This window comes from Cheilinus undulatus, linkage group 9 (assembly GCF_018320785.1).
Source record: "Cheilinus undulatus linkage group 9, ASM1832078v1, whole genome shotgun sequence".
In the NCBI taxonomy this organism is placed as follows: Eukaryota; Metazoa; Chordata; class Actinopteri; order Labriformes; family Labridae; genus Cheilinus; species Cheilinus undulatus.
This window is the reverse complement of record NC_054873.1, coordinates 730,869-753,634: the sequence shown is the minus strand read 5'-3', so window position 1 is coordinate 753,634 and position 22,766 is coordinate 730,869. Positions and strand designations below refer to the sequence as shown.

Genomic DNA, 22,766 nt, shown 5'->3' with positions numbered 1-22,766 from the left:
ACCGTGGTCCGTCTTCTCTGGACCAAAGCTCATTTAACATGGACTGAGGAAACATGGAAAACTGTCCTGTGGTCAGAGGAAACATGGAAAACTGTTCTGCGGTCAGAGGAATCATGGAAAACTGTTCTGTGGTCAGAGGAAACGTGGCCCTGTCCCTACTTTTTTGAGACATGTTGCTGCCAGCAGTTTCAAAATGAGCTCATATTTTCCTGAATGTGAAAATGTCTCAGTTTAACCTCTGATCCGTTGTTTCTTTTCTGTTGTGAATCAAATATGAGTTTATGAAATCTGACAATCAATGACCTCTGATTTTACTTACATTTTTCAGTGACCCAACTTTTTTGGAACTGGGACAGTGAAACCATTAAAGTACTTCATACGTGGTCGTTTTAATCCATGTTTATCTCCTGTGAGGAGCCTTGGATCCAAACATTAACCCTCTGGTACCCCTTATGCCAAAAATGCACACTTAGTTGATATTTTTTAAACTTTGTCCTCTTTCACATTAATATTATCATGTGTTGTGTTTTTTGTTTATTTTTCTAAATTCTGTCCCAGCCACAACAACCAGCCCGACATAAATAAAGTAAACCTTTTTACAGCGTTAATATCCCTGCTGTGTAAAAGTCCCCATTGAAACCCAGTCAAACCACTTCTTCTGATCCATACACCATTAAGATATGAATCATGCATTTTCTGGTTTCTGGGCTTCATCTGAGAGTCGGGGCTTTACATTTGCACCTGGACCATTTTTTTACCCTGTGATGTCACTTTTACCATATATGGGCGGGGCAGGAAATCCATGTTTGTTCCACCAGATTTCAGTGTTCGACTGCCCTCTGCTCCCCTCCTCACTAACTCTCTGAGGTTTGGTTTGAGTGCAGATCAGTGTGTGAGTCTGTGAGTGTGTCTGTGCAATCATCAGAAAATAAGTTATCTCATTTTCATGGAGTAACTTGCAAAAAAATCATTTTTGTGTATTTTGCATCTAAAAATGCAGTGACATCATCAATGAAACATGGCATTTAAAGGGTTAAATAACTTAAAATGAATGAGTATTTGACATTTACGGTTAGGGCTGACTTTAAATGAGAAAAAGATCATTGAATAACGGTGATAACAGTGTGATTGGATGAACGTTCTGCCTGTCACAGTAGTTTACAGCAGCCTGTGTCTGTGTCTGTGTGTGTGTGTGTGTGTGTGTGGGTGTGTGTGTGTGTGTGTGTGTGTATTTAAATGCTGTGTTTCTATGCAGACAAACATTGAGAACTGTATCTCACCCCCTTCATGTGGGCCATCACAGCAGGTCAGCACAGAGAGAACAGACATGGTGTTAAAGGTGTCGCTGTTACTGGGATGTTAGCTACATGTGCTACACTACTGTAAAAATCACAGCATTACCCAGAGTTCTTTTCTGTGCACGGAGGGGAAATTTAAAACAAACAGAAATGGAGGAGGGTAGAATTTGGATGGTTGCAGAGATATAATAAGCTGACTCAGGAGGATGTTTGTCAGGAGTGAAACTTCAAATGCTAGAGTCCTCTCTCTGAACTAGCCTGTAGGTGGCGCTCTATTTATAAAACATTTAGATTGGAACCGGCCATGGCTAAGGTCATGGACCTTTGGGGACCAAGTATGGAGGTTCAGGGTTAGAATAAAGACAGCAGCACAGATCTACTCAGAATCTACACATCCATGTGAATCTATAATAGCTGTTTTACTCACAGTGATGAAATCCTGATGAGAGCAGAAAACGTGAAATTTACTTTATTATGACTGTCTGACCATTCTTCTAATGAGAAATCCAGCTTTGTACCAAGAAAATGGGATCATTTGGATATTTTCTCAACAAGAACCATAATTTTCCCATCATCACAGTAAAGTAGTTAAATAAATGTAAGTATGCGTGTCCCTCTAGGGCTTCCATACATCTTAGAGCACACAGAAACACCGTGGCCCACTGTCTTCATCACCAGGCTTGGCTCTATTGATTGATATTTTTATCAAAAATGTCCACATAAAATATCTCACATCCGTTAACCTCCTTCAAGACCAGGCCTCGCTCCTCTGTCAGCCAAATTCTTGATTATTTTTTATTTATTTTTATCATAAATTTCCACCTTAAATGTCATTTCTGTTACCTTCTTCATGATCAGGTTCGGCTCCTGGGTCAGCAGTCGTCTCTGGGCCACCATGTTTCCTACAGCTGAGCTCTTTATCCACTCTCTCTCTACAGGATCCAGCTGAACCCGATGGAACAGAGACTGGTGGAGGGCAGGGATGTAGAGAACATGAGCAGGGATGTAGAGAACATGTGCAGGGATGTAGAGAACATGAGCAGGGATGTAGAGAACATGTGCAGGGATGTAGAGAACATGAGCAGGGATGTAGAGAACATGAGGGATGTGGAGAACATGAGCAGGGATGTAGAGGAACATGAGCAGGGATGTAGAGGGACATGAGGGATGTAGAGGAACATGAGCAGGGATGTAGAGGAACATGAGCAGGGATGTAGAGGAACATGAGCAGGGATGTAGAGGGACATGAGGGATGTAGAGGAACATGAGCAGGGATGTAGAGGAACATGAGCAGGGATGTAGAGGAACATGAGCAGGGATGTAGAGAACATGAGGGATGTAGAGGAACATGAACAGGGATGTAGAGGAACATGAACAGGGATGTAGAGGAACATGAACAGGGATGTAGAGGAACATGAGCAGGGATGTAGAGGAACATGAGGGATGTAGAGGAACATGAACAGGGATGTAAAGGAACATGAACAGGGATGTAGAGGAACATGAGCAGGGATGTAGAGGAACATGAACAGGGATGTAGAGGAACATGAGCAGGGATGTAGAGGAACATGAGGGATGTAGAGGAACATGAACAGGGATGTAGAGGAACATGAGCAGGGATGTAGAGGAACATGAACAGGGATGTAGAGGAACATGAACAGGGATGTAGAGGGACATGAGCAGGAATGTAGAGGAACATGAGCAGGGATGTAGAGAACATGAGCAGGGATGTAGAGGAACATGAGCAGGGATGTAGAGGAACATGAGGGATGTAGAGGAACATGAGCAGGGATGTAGAGGAACATGAGGGATGTGGAGAACATGAGCAGGGATGTAGAGGAACATGAGCAGGGATGTAGAGGAACATGAGGGATGTAGAGGAACATGAGCAGGGATGTAGAGGAACATGAGGGATGTAGAGGAACATGAGCAGGGATGTAGAGGAACATGAGGGATGTAGAGGAACATGAGCAGGGATGTAGAGGAACATGAACAGGGATGTAGAGGAACATGAACAGGGATGTAGAGGAACATGAGGGATGTAGAGGAACATGAGCAGGGATGTAGAGGAACATGAGGGATGTAGAGGAACATGAGCAGGGATGTAGAGGAACATGAGGGATGTAGAGGAACATGAGCAGGGATGTAGAGGAACATGAGCAGGGATGTAGAGAACATGTGCAGGGATGTAGAGAACATGAGCAGGGATGTAGAGAACATGAGGGATGTGGAGAACATGAGCAGGGATGTAGAGGAACATGAGCAGGGATGTAGAGGGACATGAGGGATGTAGAGGAACATGAGCAGGGATGTAGAGGAACATGAGCAGGGATGTAGAGGAACATGAGCAGGGATGTAGAGGAACATGAGCAGGGATGTAGAGAACATGAGGGATGTAGAGGAACATGAACAGGGATGTAGAGGAACATGAACAGGGATGTAGAGGAACATGAACAGGGATGTAGAGGAACATGAGCAGGGATGTAGAGGAACATGAGGGATGTAGAGGAACATGAACAGGGATGTAAAGGAACATGAACAGGGATGTAGAGGAACATGAGCAGGGATGTAGAGGAACATGAACAGGGATGTAGAGGAACATGAGCAGGGATGTAGAGGAACATGAGGGATGTAGAGGAACATGAACAGGGATGTAGAGGAACATGAGCAGGGATGTAGAGGAACATGAACAGGGATGTAGAGGAACATGAACAGGGATGTAGAGGGACATGAGCAGGAATGTAGAGGAACATGAGCAGGGATGTAGAGAACATGAGCAGGGATGTAGAGGAACATGAGCAGGGATGTAGAGGAACATGAGGGATGTAGAGGAACATGAGCAGGGATGTAGAGGAACATGAGGGATGTGGAGAACATGAGCAGGGATGTAGAGGAACATGAGCAGGGATGTAGAGGAACATGAGGGATGTAGAGGAACATGAGCAGGGATGTAGAGGAACATGAGGGATGTAGAGGAACATGAGCAGGGATGTAGAGGAACATGAGGGATGTAGAGGAACATGAGCAGGGATGTAGAGGAACATGAACAGGGATGTAGAGGAACATGAACAGGGATGTAGAGGAACATGAGGGATGTAGAGGAACATGAGCAGGGATGTAGAGGAACATGAGGGATGTAGAGGAACATGAGCAGGGATGTAGAGGAACATGAGGGATGTAGAGGAACATGAGCAGGGATGTAGAGGAACATGAGCAGGGATGTAGAGAACATGTGCAGGGATGTAGAGAACATGAGCAGGGATGTAGAGAACATGAGGGATGTGGAGAACATGAGCAGGGATGTAGAGGAACATGAGCAGGGATGTAGAGGGACATGAGGGATGTAGAGGAACATGAGCAGGGATGTAGAGGAACATGAGCAGGGATGTAGAGGAACATGAACAGGGATGTAGAGGAACATGAGCAGGGATGTAGAGGAACATGAGCAGGGATGTAGAGAACATGAGGGATGTAGAGGAACATGAACAGGGATGTAGAGGAACATGAACAGGGATGTAGAGGAACATGAACAGGGATGTAGAGGAACATGAGCAGGGATGTAGAGGAACATGAGGGATGTAGAGGAACATGAACAGGGATGTAAAGGAACATGAACAGGGATGTAGAGGAACATGAGCAGGGATGTAGAGGAACATGAACAGGGATGTAGAGGAACATGAGCAGGGATGTAGAGGAACATGAGGGATGTAGAGGAACATGAACAGGGATGTAGAGGAACATGAGCAGGGATGTAGAGGAACATGAACAGGGATGTAGAGGAACATGAACAGGGATGTAGAGGGACATGAGCAGGAATGTAGAGGAACATGAGCAGGGATGTAGAGGAACATGAGCAGGGATGTAGAGGAACATGAGGGATGTAGAGGAACATGAGCAGGGATGTAGAGGAACATGAGGGATGTGGAGAACATGAGCAGGGATGTAGAGGAACATGAGCAGGGATGTAGAGGAACATGAGGGATGTAGAGGAACATGAGCAGGGATGTAGAGGAACATGAGGGATGTAGAGGAACATGAGCAGGGATGTAGAGGAACATGAGGGATGTAGAGGAACATGAGCAGGGATGTAGAGGAACATGAACAGGGATGTAGAGGAACATGAACAGGGATGTAGAGGAACATGAGGGATGTAGAGGAACATGAGCAGGGATGTAGAGGAACATGAGGGATGTAGAGGAACATGAGCAGGGATGTAGAGGAACATGAGGGATGTAGAGGAACATGAGCAGGGATGTAGAGGAACATGAGCAGGGATGTAGAGAACATGTGCAGGGATGTAGAGAACATGAGCAGGGATGTAGAGAACATGAGGGATGTGGAGAACATGAGCAGGGATGTAGAGGAACATGAGCAGGGATGTAGAGGGACATGAGGGATGTAGAGGAACATGAGCAGGGATGTAGAGGAACATGAGCAGGGATGTAGAGGAACATGAACAGGGATGTAGAGGAACATGAGCAGGGATGTAGAGGAACATGAGCAGGGATGTAGAGAACATGAGGGATGTAGAGGAACATGAACAGGGATGTAGAGGAACATGAACAGGGACGTAGAGGAACATGAACAGGGATGTAGAGGAACATGAGCAGGGATGTAGAGGAACATGAACAGGGATGTAGAGGAACATGAACAGGGATGTAAAGGAACATGAACAGGGATGTAGAGGAACATGAGCAGGGATGTAGAGGAACATGAACAGGGATGTAGAGGAACATGAGCAGGGATGTAGAGGAACATGAGGGATGTAGAGGAACATGAACAGGGATGTAGAGGAACATGAGCAGGGATGTAGAGGAACATGAACAGGGATGTAGAGGAACATGAACAGGGATGTAGAGGGACATGAGCAGGAATGTAGAGGAACATGAGCAGGGATGTAGAGAACATGAGCAGGGATGTAGAGGAACATGAGCAGGGATGTAGAGGAACATGAGGGATGTAGAGGAACATGAGCAGGGATGTAGAGGAACATGAGCAGGGATGTAGAGGAACATGAGCAGAAATGTAGAGGAACATGAGCAGGGATGTAGAGGAACATGAGGGATGTAGAGGAACATGAGCAGGGATGTAGAGGAACATGAGCAGGGATGTAGAGGGACATGAGGGATGTAGAGGAACATGAGCAGGGATGTAGAGGAACATGAGCAGGGATGTAGAGGAACATGAGCAGGGATGTAGAGGAACATGAACAGGGATGTAGAGGAACATGAGCAGGGATGTAGAGGAACATGAGCAGGGATGTAGAGAACATGAGGGATGTAGAGGAACATGAACAGGGATGTAGAGGAACATGAACAGGGATGTAGAGGAACATGAACAGGGATGTAGAGGAACATGAGCAGGGATGTAGAGGAACATGAGGGATGTAGAGGAACATGAACAGGGATGTAAAGGAACATGAACAGGGATGTAGAGGAACATGAGCAGGGATGTAGAGGAACATGAACAGGGATGTAGAGGAACATGAGCAGGGATGTAGAGGAACATGAGGGATGTAGAGGAACATGAACAGGGATGTAGAGGAAAATGAGCAGGGATGTAGAGGAACATGAACAGGGATGTAGAGGAACATGAACAGGGATGTAGAGGGACATGAGCAGGAATGTAGAGGAACATGAGCAGGGATGTAGAGAACATGAGCAGGGATGTAGAGGAACATGAGCAGGGATGTAGAGGAACATGAGGGATGTAGAGGAACATGAGCAGGGATGTAGAGGAACATGAGCAGGGATGTAGAGGAACATGAGGGATGTGGAGAACATGAGCAGGGATGTAGAGGAACATGAGCAGGGATGTAGAGGAACATGAGGGATGTAGAGGAACATGAGCAGGGATGTAGAGGAACATGAGGGATGTAGAGGAACATGAGCAGGGATGTAGAGGAACATGAGGGATGTAGAGGAACATGAGCAGGGATGTAGAGGAACATGAACAGGGATGTAGAGGAACATGAACAGGGATGTAGAGGAACATGAGGGATGTAGAGGAACATGAGCAGGGATGTAGAGGAACATGAGGGATGTAGAGGAACATGAGCAGGGATGTAGAGGAACATGAGGGATGTAGAGGAACATGAGCAGGGATGTAGAGGAACATGAGCAGGGATGTAGAGAACATGTGCAGGGATGTAGAGAACATGAGCAGGGATGTAGAGAACATGAGGGATGTGGAGAACATGAGCAGGGATGTAGAGGAACATGAGCAGGGATGTAGAGGGACATGAGGGATGTAGAGGAACATGAGCAGGGATGTAGAGGAACATGAGCAGGGATGTAGAGGAACATGAGCAGGGATGTAGAGGAACATGAACAGGGATGTAGAGGAACATGAGCAGGGATGTAGAGGAACATGAGCAGGGATGTAGAGAACATGAGGGATGTAGAGGAACATGAACAGGGATGTAGAGGAACATGAACAGGGATGTAGAGGAACATGAACAGGGATGTAGAGGAACATGAGCAGGGATGTAGAGGAACATGAGGGATGTAGAGGAACATGAACAGGGATGTAAAGGAACATGAACAGGGATGTAGAGGAACATGAGCAGGGATGTAGAGGAACATGAACAGGGATGTAGAGGAACATGAGCAGGGATGTAGAGGAACATGAGGGATGTAGAGGAACATGAACAGGGATGTAGAGGAACATGAGCAGGGATGTAGAGGAACATGAACAGGGATGTAGAGGGACATGAGCAGGAATGTAGAGGAACATGAGCAGGGATGTAGAGAACATGAGCAGGGATGTAGAGGAACATGAGCAGGGATGTAGAGGAACATGAGGGATGTAGAGGAACATGAGCAGGGATGTAGAGGAACATGAGGGATGTGGAGAACATGAGCAGGGATGTAGAGGAACATGAGCAGGGATGTAGAGGAACATGAGGGATGTAGAGGAACATGAGCAGGGATGTAGAGGAACATGAGGGATGTAGAGGAACATGAGCAGGGATGTAGAGGAACATGAGGGATGTAGAGGAACATGAGCAGGGATGTAGAGGAACATGAACAGGGATGTAGAGGAACATGAACAGGGATGTAGAGGAACATGAGCAGGGATGTAGAGAACATGAGCAGGGATGTAGAGGAACATGAACAGGGATGTAGAGGAACATGAACAGGGATGTAGAGGAACATGAACAGGGATGTAGAGGAACATGAACAGGGATGTAGAGGAACATGAGCAGGGATGTAGAGGAACATGAACAGGGATGTAGAGGAACATGAGCAGGGATGTAGAGGAACATGAGCAGGGATGTAGAGGAACATGAACAGGGATGTAGAGGACATGAGCAGGGATGTAGAGGAACATGAACAGGGATGTAGAGGAACATGAGCAGGGATGTAGAGAACATGAGCAGGGATGTAGAGAACATGAGCAGGGATGTAGAGGAACATGAGGGATGTAGAGGAACATGAACAGGGATGTAGAGGAACATGAGCAGGGATGTAGAGAACATGAGCAGGGATGTAGAGAACATGAGGGATGTAGAGGAACATGAGCAGGGATGTAGAGGAACATGAGCAGAAATGTAGAGGACATGAGCAGGGATGTAGAGGAACATGAACAGGGATGTAGAGGAACATGAGCAGGGATGTAGAGAACATGAGCAGGGATGTAGAGAACATGAGCAGGGATGTAGAGGAACATGAACAGGGATGTAGAGAAATGAGCAGGGATGTAGAGGAACATGAGGGATGTAAAGGAACATGAACAGGGATGTAGAGGAACATGAGCAGGGATGTAGAGAACATGAGCAGGGATGTAGAGGAACATGAGCAGGGATGTAGAGGAACATGAGCAGAAATGTAGAGGACATGAGCAGGGATGTAGAGGAACATGAGCAGGGATGTAGAGGAACATGAACAGGGATGTAGAGGACATGAGCAGGGATGTAGAGGAACATGAACAGGGATGTAGAGGAACATGAGCAGGGATGTAGAGAACATGAGCAGGGATGTAGAGAACATGAGCAGGGATGTAGAGGAACATGAACAGGGATGTAGAGAAAATGAGCAGGGATGTAGAGAACATGAGCAGGGATGTAGAGGAACATGAGCAGGGATGTAGAGGAACATGAGCAGGAATGTAGAGGAACATGAGCAGAAATGTAGAGGAACATGAGGGATGTAGAGGAACATGAGGGATGTAGAGGAACATGAGCAGGGATGTAGAGGAACATGAACAGGGATGTAGAGGAACATGAGGGATGTAGAGGAACATGAGGGATGTAGAGGAACATGAGCAGGGATGTAGAGGAACATGAGCAGGGATGTAGAGGAACATGAGCAGGGATGTAGAGAACATGAGCAGGGATGTAGAGGAACATGAGCAGGGATGTAGAGGAACATGAACAGGGATGTAGAGGACATGAGCAGGGATGTAGAGAACATGAGCAGGGATGTAGAGGAACATGAACAGGGATGTAGAGGAACATGAGCAGGGATGTAGAGAACATGAGCAGGGATGTAGAGGAACATGAGCAGGGATGTAGAGGAACATGAACAGGGATGTAGAGGACATGAGCAGGGATGTAGAGAACATGAGCAGGGATGTAGAGGAACATGAACAGGGATGTAGAGAAAATGAGCAGGGATGTAGAGGAACATGAGGGATGTAGAGGAACATGAACAGGGATGTAGAGGAACATGAGCAGGGATGTAGAGAACATGAGCAGGGATGTAGAGAACATGAGCAGGGATGTAGAGGAACATGAGCAGGGATGTAGAGGAACATGAGCAGAAATGTAGAGGACATGAGAAGGGATGTAGAGGAACATGAACAGGGATGTAGAGGAACATGAGCAGGGATGTAGAGAACATGAGCAGGGATGTAGAGAACATGAGCAGGGATGTAGAGGAACATGAACAGGGATGTAGAGAAAATGAGCAGGGATGTAGAGGAACATGAGGGATGTAGAGGAACATGAACAGGGATGTAGAGGAACATGAGCAGGGATGTAGAGGAACATGAACAGGGATGTAGAGGAACATGAACAGGGATGTAGAGGAACATGAGCAGGGATGTAGAGAACATGAGCAGGGATGTAGAGGAACATGAGCAGGGATGTAGAGGAACATGAGCAGAAATGTAGAGGACATGAGCAGGGATGTAGAGGAACATGAGCAGGGATGTAGAGGAACATGAACAGGGATGTAGAGGACATGAGCAGGGATGTAGAGGAACATGAACAGGGATGTAGAGGAACATGAGCAGGGATGTAGAGAACATGAGCAGGGATGTAGAGAACATGAGCAGGGATGTAGAGGAACATGAACAGGGATGTAGAGAAAATGAGCAGGGATGTAGAGGAACATGAGGGATGTAGAGGAACATGAGCAGGGATGTAGAGGAACATGAACAGGGATGTAGAGGAACATGAACAGGGATGTAGAGGAACATGAGCAGGGATGTAGAGAACATGAGCAGGGATGTAGAGGAACATGAACAGGGATGTAGAGGAACATGAACAGGGATGTAGAGGAACATGAACAGGGATGTAGAGGAACATGAACAGGGATGTAGAGGAACATGAGCAGGGATGTAGAGGAACATGAACAGGGATGTAGAGGAACATGAGCAGGGATGTAGAGGAACATGAGCAGGGATGTAGAGGAACATGAACAGGGATGTAGAGGACATGAGCAGGGATGTAGAGGAACATGAACAGGGATGTAGAGGAACATGAGCAGGGATGTAGAGAACATGAGCAGGGATGTAGAGAACATGAGCAGGGATGTAGAGGAACATGAGGGATGTAGAGGAACATGAACAGGGATGTAGAGGAACATGAGCAGGGATGTAGAGAACATGAGCAGGGATGTAGAGAACATGAGGGATGTAGAGGAACATGAGCAGGGATGTAGAGGAACATGAGCAGAAATGTAGAGGACATGAGCAGGGATGTAGAGGAACATGAACAGGGATGTAGAGGAACATGAGCAGGGATGTAGAGAACATGAGCAGGGATGTAGAGAACATGAGCAGGGATGTAGAGGAACATGAACAGGGATGTAGAGAAAATGAGCAGGGATGTAGAGGAACATGAGGGATGTAGAGGAACATGAACAGGGATGTAGAGGAACATGAGCAGGGATGTAGAGAACATGAGCAGGGATGTAGAGGAACATGAGCAGGGATGTAGAGGAACATGAGCAGAAATGTAGAGGACATGAGCAGGGATGTAGAGGAACATGAGCAGGGATGTAGAGGAACATGAACAGGGATGTAGAGGACATGAGCAGGGATGTAGAGGAACATGAACAGGGATGTAGAGGAACATGAGCAGGGATGTAGAGAACATGAGCAGGGATGTAGAGAACATGAGCAGGGATGTAGAGGAACATGAACAGGGATGTAGAGAAAATGAGCAGGGATGTAGAGAACATGAGCAGGGATGTAGAGGAACATGAGCAGGGATGTAGAGGAACATGAGCAGGAATGTAGAGGAACATGAGCAGAAATGTAGAGGAACATGAGGGATGTAGAGGAACATGAGGGATGTAGAGGAACATGAGCAGGGATGTAGAGGAACATGAACAGGGATGTAGAGGAACATGAGGGATGTAGAGGAACATGAGGGATGTAGAGGAACATGAGCAGGGATGTAGAGGAACATGAGCAGGGATGTAGAGGAACATGAGCAGGGATGTAGAGAACATGAGCAGGGATGTAGAGGAACATGAGCAGGGATGTAGAGGAACATGAACAGGGATGTAGAGGACATGAGCAGGGATGTAGAGAACATGAGCAGGGATGTAGAGGAACATGAACAGGGATGTAGAGGAACATGAGCAGGGATGTAGAGAACATGAGCAGGGATGTAGAGGAACATGAGCAGGGATGTAGAGGAACATGAACAGGGATGTAGAGGACATGAGCAGGGATGTAGAGAACATGAGCAGGGATGTAGAGGAACATGAACAGGGATGTAGAGAAAATGAGCAGGGATGTAGAGGAACATGAGGGATGTAGAGGAACATGAACAGGGATGTAGAGGAACATGAGCAGGGATGTAGAGAACATGAGCAAGGATGTAGAGAACATGAGCAGGGATGTAGAGGAACATGAGCAGGGATGTAGAGGAACATGAGCAGAAATGTAGAGGACATGAGAAGGGATGTAGAGGAACATGAACAGGGATGTAGAGGAACATGAGCAGGGATGTAGAGAACATGAGCAGGGATGTAGAGAACATGAGCAGGGATGTAGAGGAACATGAACAGGGATGTAGAGAAAATGAGCAGGGATGTAGAGGAACATGAGGGATGTAGAGGAACATGAACAGGGATGTAGAGGAACATGAGCAGGGATGTAGAGGAACATGAACAGGGATGTAGAGGAACATGAACAGGGATGTAGAGGAACATGAGCAGGGATGTAGAGAACATGAGCAGGGATGTAGAGGAACATGAGCAGGGATGTAGAGGAACATGAGCAGAAATGTAGAGGACATGAGCAGGGATGTAGAGGAACATGAGCAGGGATGTAGAGGAACATGAACAGGGATGTAGAGGACATGAGCAGGGATGTAGAGGAACATGAACAGGGATGTAGAGGAACATGAGCAGGGATGTAGAGAACATGAGCAGGGATGTAGAGAACATGAGCAGGGATGTAGAGGAACATGAACAGGGATGTAGAGAAAATGAGCAGGGATGTAGAGGAACATGAGGGATGTAGAGGAACATGAACAGGGATGTAGAGGAACATGAGCAGGGATGTAGAGAACATGAGCAGGGATGTAGAGGAACATGAGCAGGGATGTAGAGGAACATGAGGGATGTAGAGGAACATGAGGGATGTAGAGGAACATGAGCAGGGATGTAGAGGAACATGAGCAGGGATGTAGAGGAACATGAGCAGAAATGTAGAGGAACATGAGCAGGGATGTAGAGGAACATGAGCAGGAATGCTACAGTTACAGTGTGTCTGTGGTATTTTTAACTCACCATGAAAGAAGAAGCAGCCACACTGGTACTGTCATCCTCTTCACTCTGAAACAAACAAAAAAATTAACTCAACAACAACAACAGCAGCAGCAGTACAAACATTGTAAATAAACATAAACATAAACTTCTCTAACAACAAACAAAATTATTAAAATCTACAATATCCACAAACATCCTGGAACCTTTAAAACTCCATCAAACAAAAGAAAGAGAATGAATAAAGGTTCTTTTTGCTTTTCTTGTTCATCCATTCATCCATCCACCTACTCATCCATCCATCCATCCATCCATCCATCCACCTACTCATCCATCCATCCATCCATCCATCCATCCATCCATCCACCTACTCATCCATCCATCCATCCATCCATCCATCCACCTACTCATCCATCCATCCATCCATCCACCTACTCATCCATCCATCCATCCATCCATCCACCTACTCATCCATCCATCCATCCATCCACCTACTCATCCATCCATCCATCCATCCATCCACCTACTCATCCATCCATCCATCCATCCACCTACTCATCCATCCATCCATCCACCTACTCATCCATCCATCCATCCATCCATCCACCTACTCATCCATCCATCCATCCATCCATCCATCCATCCATCCACCTACTCATCCATCCATCCATCCATCCATCCACCTACTCATCCATCCATCCATCCATCCATCCACCTACTCATCCATCCATCCATCCATCCACCTACTCATCCATCCATCCATCCATCCATCCATCCATCCATCCATCCACCTACTCATCCATCCATCCATGCATCCATCCATCCATCCATCCATCCATCCATCCATCCATCCACCTACTCATCCATCCATCCATCCATCCATCCATCCATCCATCCATCCATCCACCTACTCATCCATCCATCCATCCATCCATCCATCCATCCACCTACTCATCCATCCATCCATACATCCACCTACTCATCCATCCATCCATCCACCTACTCATCCATCCATCCATCCATCCATCCATCCATCCATCCATCCATCCATCCACCTACTCATCCATCCATCCATCCACCTACTCATCCATCCATCCATCCATCCATCCATCCATCCATCCATCCATCCACCTACTCATCCATCCATCCATCCATCCATCCATCCATCCACCAACTCATCCATCCATCCATCCATCCATCCACCTACTCATCCATCCATCCATCCGTCCATCCATCCATCCATCCATCCATCCATCCATCCACCTACTCATCCATCCATCCATCCATCCATCCATCCATCCACCTACTCATCCATCCATCCATGCATCCATCCATCCATCCATCCATGCATCCATCCATCCATCCATCCATCCATCAATTCTGGTGAATGCTTTAACTTTGGAACACTGATAGATTTCACTGAAGGATGGACTGATTTGGTCCTGGAGGTCAGAGGTCAGAGGTCATGGGGTCTGTTCTTGTTCCCCAGCCCTTCTACCTGACCCTGCACTGATCTTCACTGTTGGATTAGAACCCTGGGAGGTGTAACAGTGAGGTGGATGCTCTCGTTCTTTAGAGATGGCTGTAGTCAGATGTTGGAGGTATCCTCCTAAAAGACTAGGATGATCCATGAACAGAACCGGTTCACTGGATTAAGACTCTGTGCAGCTTCCTGGTCCAACAGTAGATGAACTGATTAATGATACTATGACTGGTCCTGTGTAAATGATTCCTGCAGTGTGAGGATGAAATCCTGCTCTAATGATGCTCTCTGTGTTGGTGTCTAATTGTTCTTTGTATTAAATCTCTTGCAGACACTCGCTGATCGTCCCTGAAGGAGCGCTAAAGTTTAAAATCTGATGAATCTGTGAAACACTGAGAGGCTGTCTGAGACTTCAGGATGAATTTATGAAAGCGTTAAAACCTCAGAGAGACTTCAGAGCGGCGTTTGATCGTCACACCTGAAAACAGCTGACGACGTCTTTATTGTCGGCGTGCCGTCACAGATTGGAGAGGTCGCTCTCTCCGCCTTAATGAGCTTTATCTCCCCATTCTCTTCTTCTCTGCATCAGTGATCCGTTTCATCTCTCTCAGTCCTTTATCTACGTCTGCAGACCGTTCAGGTTTTTATTTCTGAAACAAAGGAATCTGATCGTCTGTTTTCACCAGGTGGACTTTAGAGTCCTGTAACAGCTCACAGCTGAGCTCTGGGTCCGCTTCAGTCTGCAGCGGTCCAGAATAACACCTGAAAACCCTCTGAGGACACCAAAACCCTCAGACCACCAAAACACCAGACCAGGACCAGGGAGGGGGGCAGGTTTCTGAGGCCCAGTTTGACTGAGGGTCCATGGAGGCTAAGAGTAACGGTCCACCACAAATACAAGCATTAATGTTCTTCTTCTGACATAACTCACCGCCGAAATAATACAACACTCTAGAACTCCCAAAGAGTTGGGATGATTTTTTTCATGAAATATTAAAATGTCTCAGTTTAACATCTGATCTGTTTTATTTAAATATGGGTTATGAGTTCTGACATCATTGACTTCGGTTCTGTTTCAACATTTAACACAGCGTCCCAACTTTTTTGGAGCGGGAGTTTCATGATTGCTTTGGTATCGTGTGGTGAGATTTAGACTGTAGAGCCCTTTTATTTAGAAAACTTAGTGAACGCCCACAGATTGTCCTTGAACTTCCTCTCTCACATATGTTCACTCCCAGCAGCTCTCCAGGTGAAACTAACACAAAGCATCATGGGTAATAAGGAGCAAAGGAGCAGAGCTGGTCTCCGCCCAGCAGGACTGCGGCGTGTTAAATCTCCTGGTGTTATGATGGACGCTCTCTGACGGCGAGGAGGAGGAGGAGGAGGAGGAGGAGGGACACAGAGAGGAGGAGGAGGAGGAGGAGGAGGAGGAGGAGGAGGAGGGACACAGAGAGGAGGAGGAGGAGGAGGAGGAGGAGGAAGAGGGACACAGAGAGGAGGAGGAGGAGGAGGAGGAGGAGGAGGAGGAGGGACACAGAGAGGAGGAGGAGGAGGAGGAGGAGGAGGAGGAGGAGGGACACAGAGAGGAGGAGGAGGAGGAGGAGGAGGAGGAGGAGGGACACAGAGAGGAGGAGGAGGAGGAGGAGGAGGGACACAGAGAGGAGGAGGAGGAGGAGGAGAAGGAGGGACACAGAGAGGAGGAGGAGGAGGAGGAGGAGGCTGGTTTCTATCAGGCACATCCAGAGATTTTGACCTCTAAAGGAACAGAACCACAACCAGGCAGATCTGGACTTAGAACTTTAGTCTGCACACATCAGACCCCCAGCTGGCTTCATATCAGAGACCTGAACCCTGGACTCAAGAACATGTGACCCTCAAAGTCCGGTTCATTTGGTCAGTGTGAACACAAGCACTCAGGCACCGGGACCCAGTCTACTTCAGGATGTGGTCTCAGTCTTGGGAGATGTACCAGTGCCAAAACCAAGAGGACAGGCTGAGTGAGGAAAGGGAATGCTGATCTTCCTGTCAGACACTCCCGATGCCTAGTCATCTCCCTCTTTCCTTGTTCCACATCCACGAAAACAAGAACGAGGAGGAACAGAGCACAGAAAGAGGTCAATGGGAGAATGTGACACGTTCAGATGTTTAGAGCTTTCTCACAACAGGAACCAAAGAATCAGGTAATGATGGCAGGAAGACTTACTGATTTACTGTTCTTGGGTTCTGGTGACCTGTTCTTGGGTTCTAAACTACTGTTCTTGGGTTCTGGTGACCTGTTCTTGGGTTCTGGTGACCTGTTCTTGGGTTCTAAACTACTGTTCTTGGGTTCTGGTGACCTGTTCTTGGGTTCTGGTGACCTGTTCTTGGGTTCTGGTGACCTGTTCTTGGGTTCTGGTGACCTGTTCTTGGGTTCTGGTGACCTGTTCTTGGGTTCTTATGAAATATTCTTGGGTTCTCTCAAAGTGGCTCTTAGGTTCTTATGCTAGGGTTTTGGGTTCTTTTGAAATGCTATTGGGTTTTTATAACCCCCCCCCCCATGAGCTCCTGTTAGCCCATCATGTCATCTGTTAGCATAACAAAAGCTTCTCCAACACTTTCACTCCTCCGTCTATTCATGCTGTCAAAACACCAGCGCTGCCTTTTCCTGCTCCCTCTCCCCTCCTCCTCCTCCTCCTCTCCCCTCCTCCTCCTCTCCCCTCCTCCTCCTCCTCCTGTTTAGAGTTTTTGTACGGCGGTCAGAGGAAAGATGGGGGTGCAGCTAAAAAAGGAGAAGAAGACTTTGTTTGCTGGTTAAATTAACCTTTCAAAATAAAAGCCTGGATGTCTAATTTCTTTGTAGAAAGAAAGAGTAGATGAAGAGGAAAGCATTAAAGAAATCAAAGGTTCCTCTGTGAATCCTCCTGGTGGAATAAAAACTTCCTGATTCTTTGGTTAAATAATCTTTATCTGGTTTCATCTTTGAACGCTGGATCAGACCGTCGTTTCTGTCTCAGCTCGTTTGGTTTTATCCTCATTAATGAGAAATAAAGACGTTTATGAAGCTTAGAGAGAGGAACAGAGAGAAGAGAACTCTGGAGACCTCTGAACACACCACAACGCAGGAACACTGTGCTCTTTGGTCTTAGGTTCTTAGGACATGTTCTTGGGTTCTTGGGACATGTTCTTGGGTTCTTGGGACATGTTCTTGGGTTCTTGGGTTCTTGGGACATGTTCTTGGGTTCTTGGGACATGTTCTTGGGTTCTTGGGACATGTTCTTGGGTTCTTGGGTTCTTGGGACATGTTCTTGGGTTCTTGGGTTCTTGGGACATGTCCTTGGGTTCTTGGGACATGTTCTTGGGACATGTTCTTGGGACATGTTCTTGGGACATGTTCTTGGGTTCTTGGGACATGTCCTTGGGTTCTTGGGACATGTTCTTGGGACATGTTCTTGGGACATGTTCTTGGGACATGTTCTTGGGTTCTTGGGACATGTTCTTGGGACATGTTCTTGGGTTCTTGGGACATGTTCTTGGGACATGTTCTTGGGTTCTTGGGACATGTTCTTGGGACATGTTCTTGGGTTCTTGGGACATGTTCTTGGGACATGTCCTTGGGTTCTTGGGACATGTTCTTGGGACATGTTCTTGGGACATGTTCTTGGGACATGTTCTTGGGACATGTTCTTGGGTTCTTGGGACATGTTCTTGGGACATGTTCTTGGGTTCTTGGGACATGTTCTTGGGACATGTTCTTGGGACATGTTCTTGGGACATGTTCTTGGGTTCTTGGGACATGTTCTTGGGACATGTTCTTGGGACATGTTCTTGGGTTCTTGGGACATGTTCTTGGGACATGTTCTTGGGTTCTTGGGACATGTTCTTGGGTTCTTGGGACATGTTCTTGGGACATGTTCTTGGGTTCTTGGGACATGTTCTTAGGACATGTTCTTGGGACATGTTCTTGGGACATGTTCTTGGGACATGTTCTTGGGTTCTTGGGACATGTTCTTGGGACATGTTCTTGGGTTCTTGGGACATGTTCTTGGGACATGTTCTTGGGTTCTTGGGACATGTTCTTGGGTTCTTGGGACATGTTCTTGGGACATGTTCTTGTGTCGGGTTATTTTGTTGGGTTCTTGGGACATGTTCTTGGGACATGTTCTTGGGTTCTTGGGACATGTTCTTGGGACATGTTCTTGGGTTCTTGGGACATGTTCTTGGGTTCTTGGGACATGTTCTTGGGACATGTTCTTGGGTTCTTGGGACATGTTCTTGGGTTCTTGGGACATGTTCTTGGGACATGTTCTTGGGACATGTTCTTGGGACATGTTCTTGGGTTCTTGGGACATGTTCTTGGGACATGTTCTTGGGTTCTTGGGACATGTTCTTGGGACATGTTCTTGGGACATGTTCTTGGGTTCTTGGGACATGTTCTTGGGACATGTTCTTGGGACATGTTCTTGGGTTCTTGGGACATGTTCTTGGGACATGTTCTTGGGTTCTTGGGACATGTTCTTGGGACATGTTCTTGGGACATGTTCTTGGGTTCTTGGGACATGTTCTTGGGACATGTTCTTGGGACATGTCTGATCATGTGTTCTGTGGTTCTTCTAATTTGTTCTCAGTCTCTGATGATCTATTCTTTGGTTCTTCTCACATGTTCTTGGTCCTGTTACACGTTCTTGAGTTCTAAAGATGTTTTCATGGGTTCTCCTGAGTGTCTTTGAGTTGTTGTGATCCTGTGGTTTGTGGTGCTGTGTTCTTGTTCTTGGTTCTGGGTTTTAAATTCTGCTCCAGTAAAGCTTCTTTTATGTCATTATTGAATTCCATGATGCTAAATAGAACATGACTGACATCAGCTGTCAGACATTCTGCTTTTGTTCTTTTATTTATGGTTTTTATTGATTTATCGTTCTGTCTCCGTCTGATTCATTGGTTTCAATCATCCTGTCTGTACTCTAGTATTCATTCACGCTGTGATTCCTCTCTCGTAGAAATATTTCCTGCTAGTTTTTCTGATATTAATGTCTCTGTTCTTTGATTTATCGTACCGTCACCGTCTGATTCATTCACAGAAATCTTGCTCCAATCATAAATGATTAATTCCTCTAACGAGGCAGAGACCCAGGGGGCGGGACTTCCTCTTTAATTACTCATCTCAAATCAAACAGACGCGTGCCGTCACGGCTCGGCGTGCGTGTGAAAATGAAACGTTGTTAAAGATTCCTGAGAGACGGACAGAGACTTATTAAAGAGCGCTGACTGCTCCACTGACGCAGCACTAAGCTTCATTACTGAGGAGACTTTAATCCAGCTCAGAGACCACCTCACTGAGGAAGAGGAGGATGATAACGGCTTTATTTACCACTTTATGAACCCAGAAACACTGGGACAGTAGAATCCACACATAGGTACTGGATCTACTCCAACCCTCCACCCAACGGCAAATAATATTCAAATAGTTTTAGAATGACTTCACATTTCATCTGTTTTTACTGAAATTCACTTGTAAATATTAAAAAAATGTTTTAAAACTGGCAAAAATGGCCAGATAAAGTGATGAAAAGGGGTTGGAGAGCGGCTAAAAAGGCAGATAAGCGTCCAGATGGGATGTGGAGTGGCACAAAGGGACAGAAACTAACAGGAAAAGTGGTAAAAAGAGGTTAAAATATGGTAAACCATTAGTATTAGGGGATAAAAGGGGCATAGAGGAAATCAAAAATGAGTGAAAAGTGGCAAAAATAGACAAAAAGGTGCAAAAATGCAGCAGACATGCAGCTAACATTCAGGACACCTGCAGCACAGTAGCTGCTCTGGTAGGACTGAGGAGTAAATCCTCCACCTCCTCTGAGGCTCCCGCTACCGGACAGAAAACCTTCTGTGGCTAAGGGGAAAGGCTGAAGACACAATTATGAGAAGTAGGGCTAACCATAAGACCTGATGACCTTGACCTTTGACCTTCAAAATCTCCTCGGTTCATCCCTGAGTCAGAGTGAAGGTTTGTCCCTTTCTGGCCTGGGCCTGGGGACCCAAACATGGCCATGTTTACTGGTTTCTCTGTGCAGAAGATGACAGAAACCAGGCCAGCCAGCAGAGAGGAGCCGACCCCTCAGCCGTGTTTCCTCTGTTTTCATCTGAGCACACATTCACATGCTAATGGAGGAGCAGGACAGGTATCTTCATCACAGTGATGAGGAGGATGAAGGCTACACTGTTGTAAGGTATCTTCATCACAGTGATGAGGAGGATGAAGGCTACACTGTTGTAGCTGCTGCAGGTATCTTCATCACAGTGATGAGGAGGATGAAGGCTACACTGTTGTAGCTGCTGTAGGTATCTTCATCACAGTGATGAGGAGGATGAAGGCTACACTGTAGCTGCTGCAGGTATCTTCATCACAGTGATGAGGAGGATGAAGGCTACACTGTTGTAGCTGCTGCAGGTATCTTCATCACAGTGATGAGGAGGATGAAGGCTACACTGTAGCTGCTGCAGGTATCTTCATCACAGTGATGAGGAGGATGAAGGCTACACTGTTGTAGCTGCTGCAGGTATCTTCATCACAGTGATGAGGAGGATGAAGGCTACACTGTTGTAGCCGCTGCAGGTATCTTCATCACAGTGATGAGGAGGATGAAGGCTACACTGTTGTAGCCGCTGCAGGTATCTTCATCACAGTGATGAGGAGGATGAAGGCTACACTGTTGTAGCCGCTGCAGGTATCTTCATCACAGTGATGAGGAGGATGAAGGCTACACTGTAGCTGCTGCAGGTATCTTCATCACAGTGATGAGGAGGATGAAGGCTACACTGTTGTAGCTGCTGCAGGTATCTTCATCACAGTGATGAGGAGGATGAAGGCTACACTGTAGCTGCTGCAGGTATCTTCATCACAGTGATGAGGAGGATGAAGGCTACACTGTTGTAGCTGCTGTAGGTATCTTCATCACAGTGATGAGGAGGATGAAGGCTACACTGTTGTAGCTGCTGTAGGTATCTTCATCACAGTGATGAGGAGGATGAAGGCTACACTGTTGTAGCTGCTGCAGGTATCTTCATCACAGTGATGAGGAGGATGAAGGCTACACTGTTGTAGCTGCTGTAGGTATCTTCATCACAGTGATGAGGAGGATGAAGGCTACACTGTTGTAGCTGCTGCAGGTATCTTCATCACAGTGATGAGGAGGATGAAGGCTACACTGTTGTAGCTGCTGCAGGTATCTTCATCACAGCGATGAGGAGGATGAAGGCTACACTGTAGCTGCTGCAGGTATCTTCATCACAGTGATGAGGAGGATGAAGGCTACACTGTTGTAGCTGCTGTAGGTATCTTCATCACAGTGATGAGGAGGATGAAGGCTACACTGTTGTAGCTGCTGCAGGTATCTTCATCACAGTGATGAGGAGGATGAAGGCTACACTGTTGTAGCTGCTGCAGGTATCTTCATCACAGTGATGAGGAGGATGAAGGCTACACTGTTGTAGCTGCTGTAGGTATCTTCATCACAGTGATGAGGAGGATGAAGGCTACACTGTAGCTGCTGCAGGTATCTTCATCACAGTGATGAGGAGGATGAAGGCTACACTGTTGTAGCTGCTGCAGGTATCTTCATCACAGTGATGAGGAGGATGAAGGCTACACTGTAGCTGCTGCAGGTATCTTCATCACAGTGATGAGGAGGATGAAGGCTACACTGTAGCTGCTGCAGGTATCTTCATCACAGTGATGAGGAGGATGAAGGCTACACTGTGAAGGCTACACTGTTGTAGCTGCTGTAGGTATCTTCATCACAGTGATGAGGAGGATGAAGGCTACACTGTAGCTGCTGCAGGTATCTTCATCACAGTGATGAGGAGGATGAAGGCTACACTGTTGTAGCCGCTGCAGGTATCTTCATCACAGTGATGAGGAGGATGAAGGCTACACTGTTGTAGCTGCTGTAGGTATCTTCATCACAGTGATGAGGAGGATGAAGGCTACACTGTAGCTGCTGTAGGTATCTTCATCACAGTGATGAGGAGGATGAAGGCTACACTGTAGCTGCTGTAGGTATCTTCATC

General features: G+C 46.6%; 2 protein-coding genes across 2 annotated transcripts in view; one reads left to right on the top strand and one right to left on the bottom strand.

Annotated features, from left to right (window-relative positions):
• LOC121515475 (ankyrin repeat domain-containing protein SOWAHC) overlaps positions 1-13,307 on the bottom strand; it is a 46,647-nt gene extending 33,340 nt beyond the window's left edge. Inside the window, exons 1-2 of the mRNA XM_041796266.1 lie at positions 13,268-13,307; positions 2,142-2,264 (exon numbers count right to left, since the gene is read on the bottom strand). Of these exons, the coding sequence (XP_041652200.1) occupies positions 2,142-2,264; positions 13,268-13,270 (126 nt within the window). The 5' untranslated portion in view covers positions 13,271-13,307. The remainder of the gene's footprint in view (positions 1-2,141; positions 2,265-13,267) is intronic.
• Positions 13,308-20,861: 7,554 nt separating this feature from the next.
• The window catches only part of lamb4 (laminin, beta 4), a 42,273-nt gene continuing 40,368 nt past the window's right edge, over positions 20,862-22,766 (top strand). The window contains exon 1 of the mRNA XM_041796414.1: positions 20,862-20,996. Within this exon, the coding sequence (XP_041652348.1) occupies positions 20,862-20,996 (135 nt within the window). The remainder of the gene's footprint in view (positions 20,997-22,766) is intronic.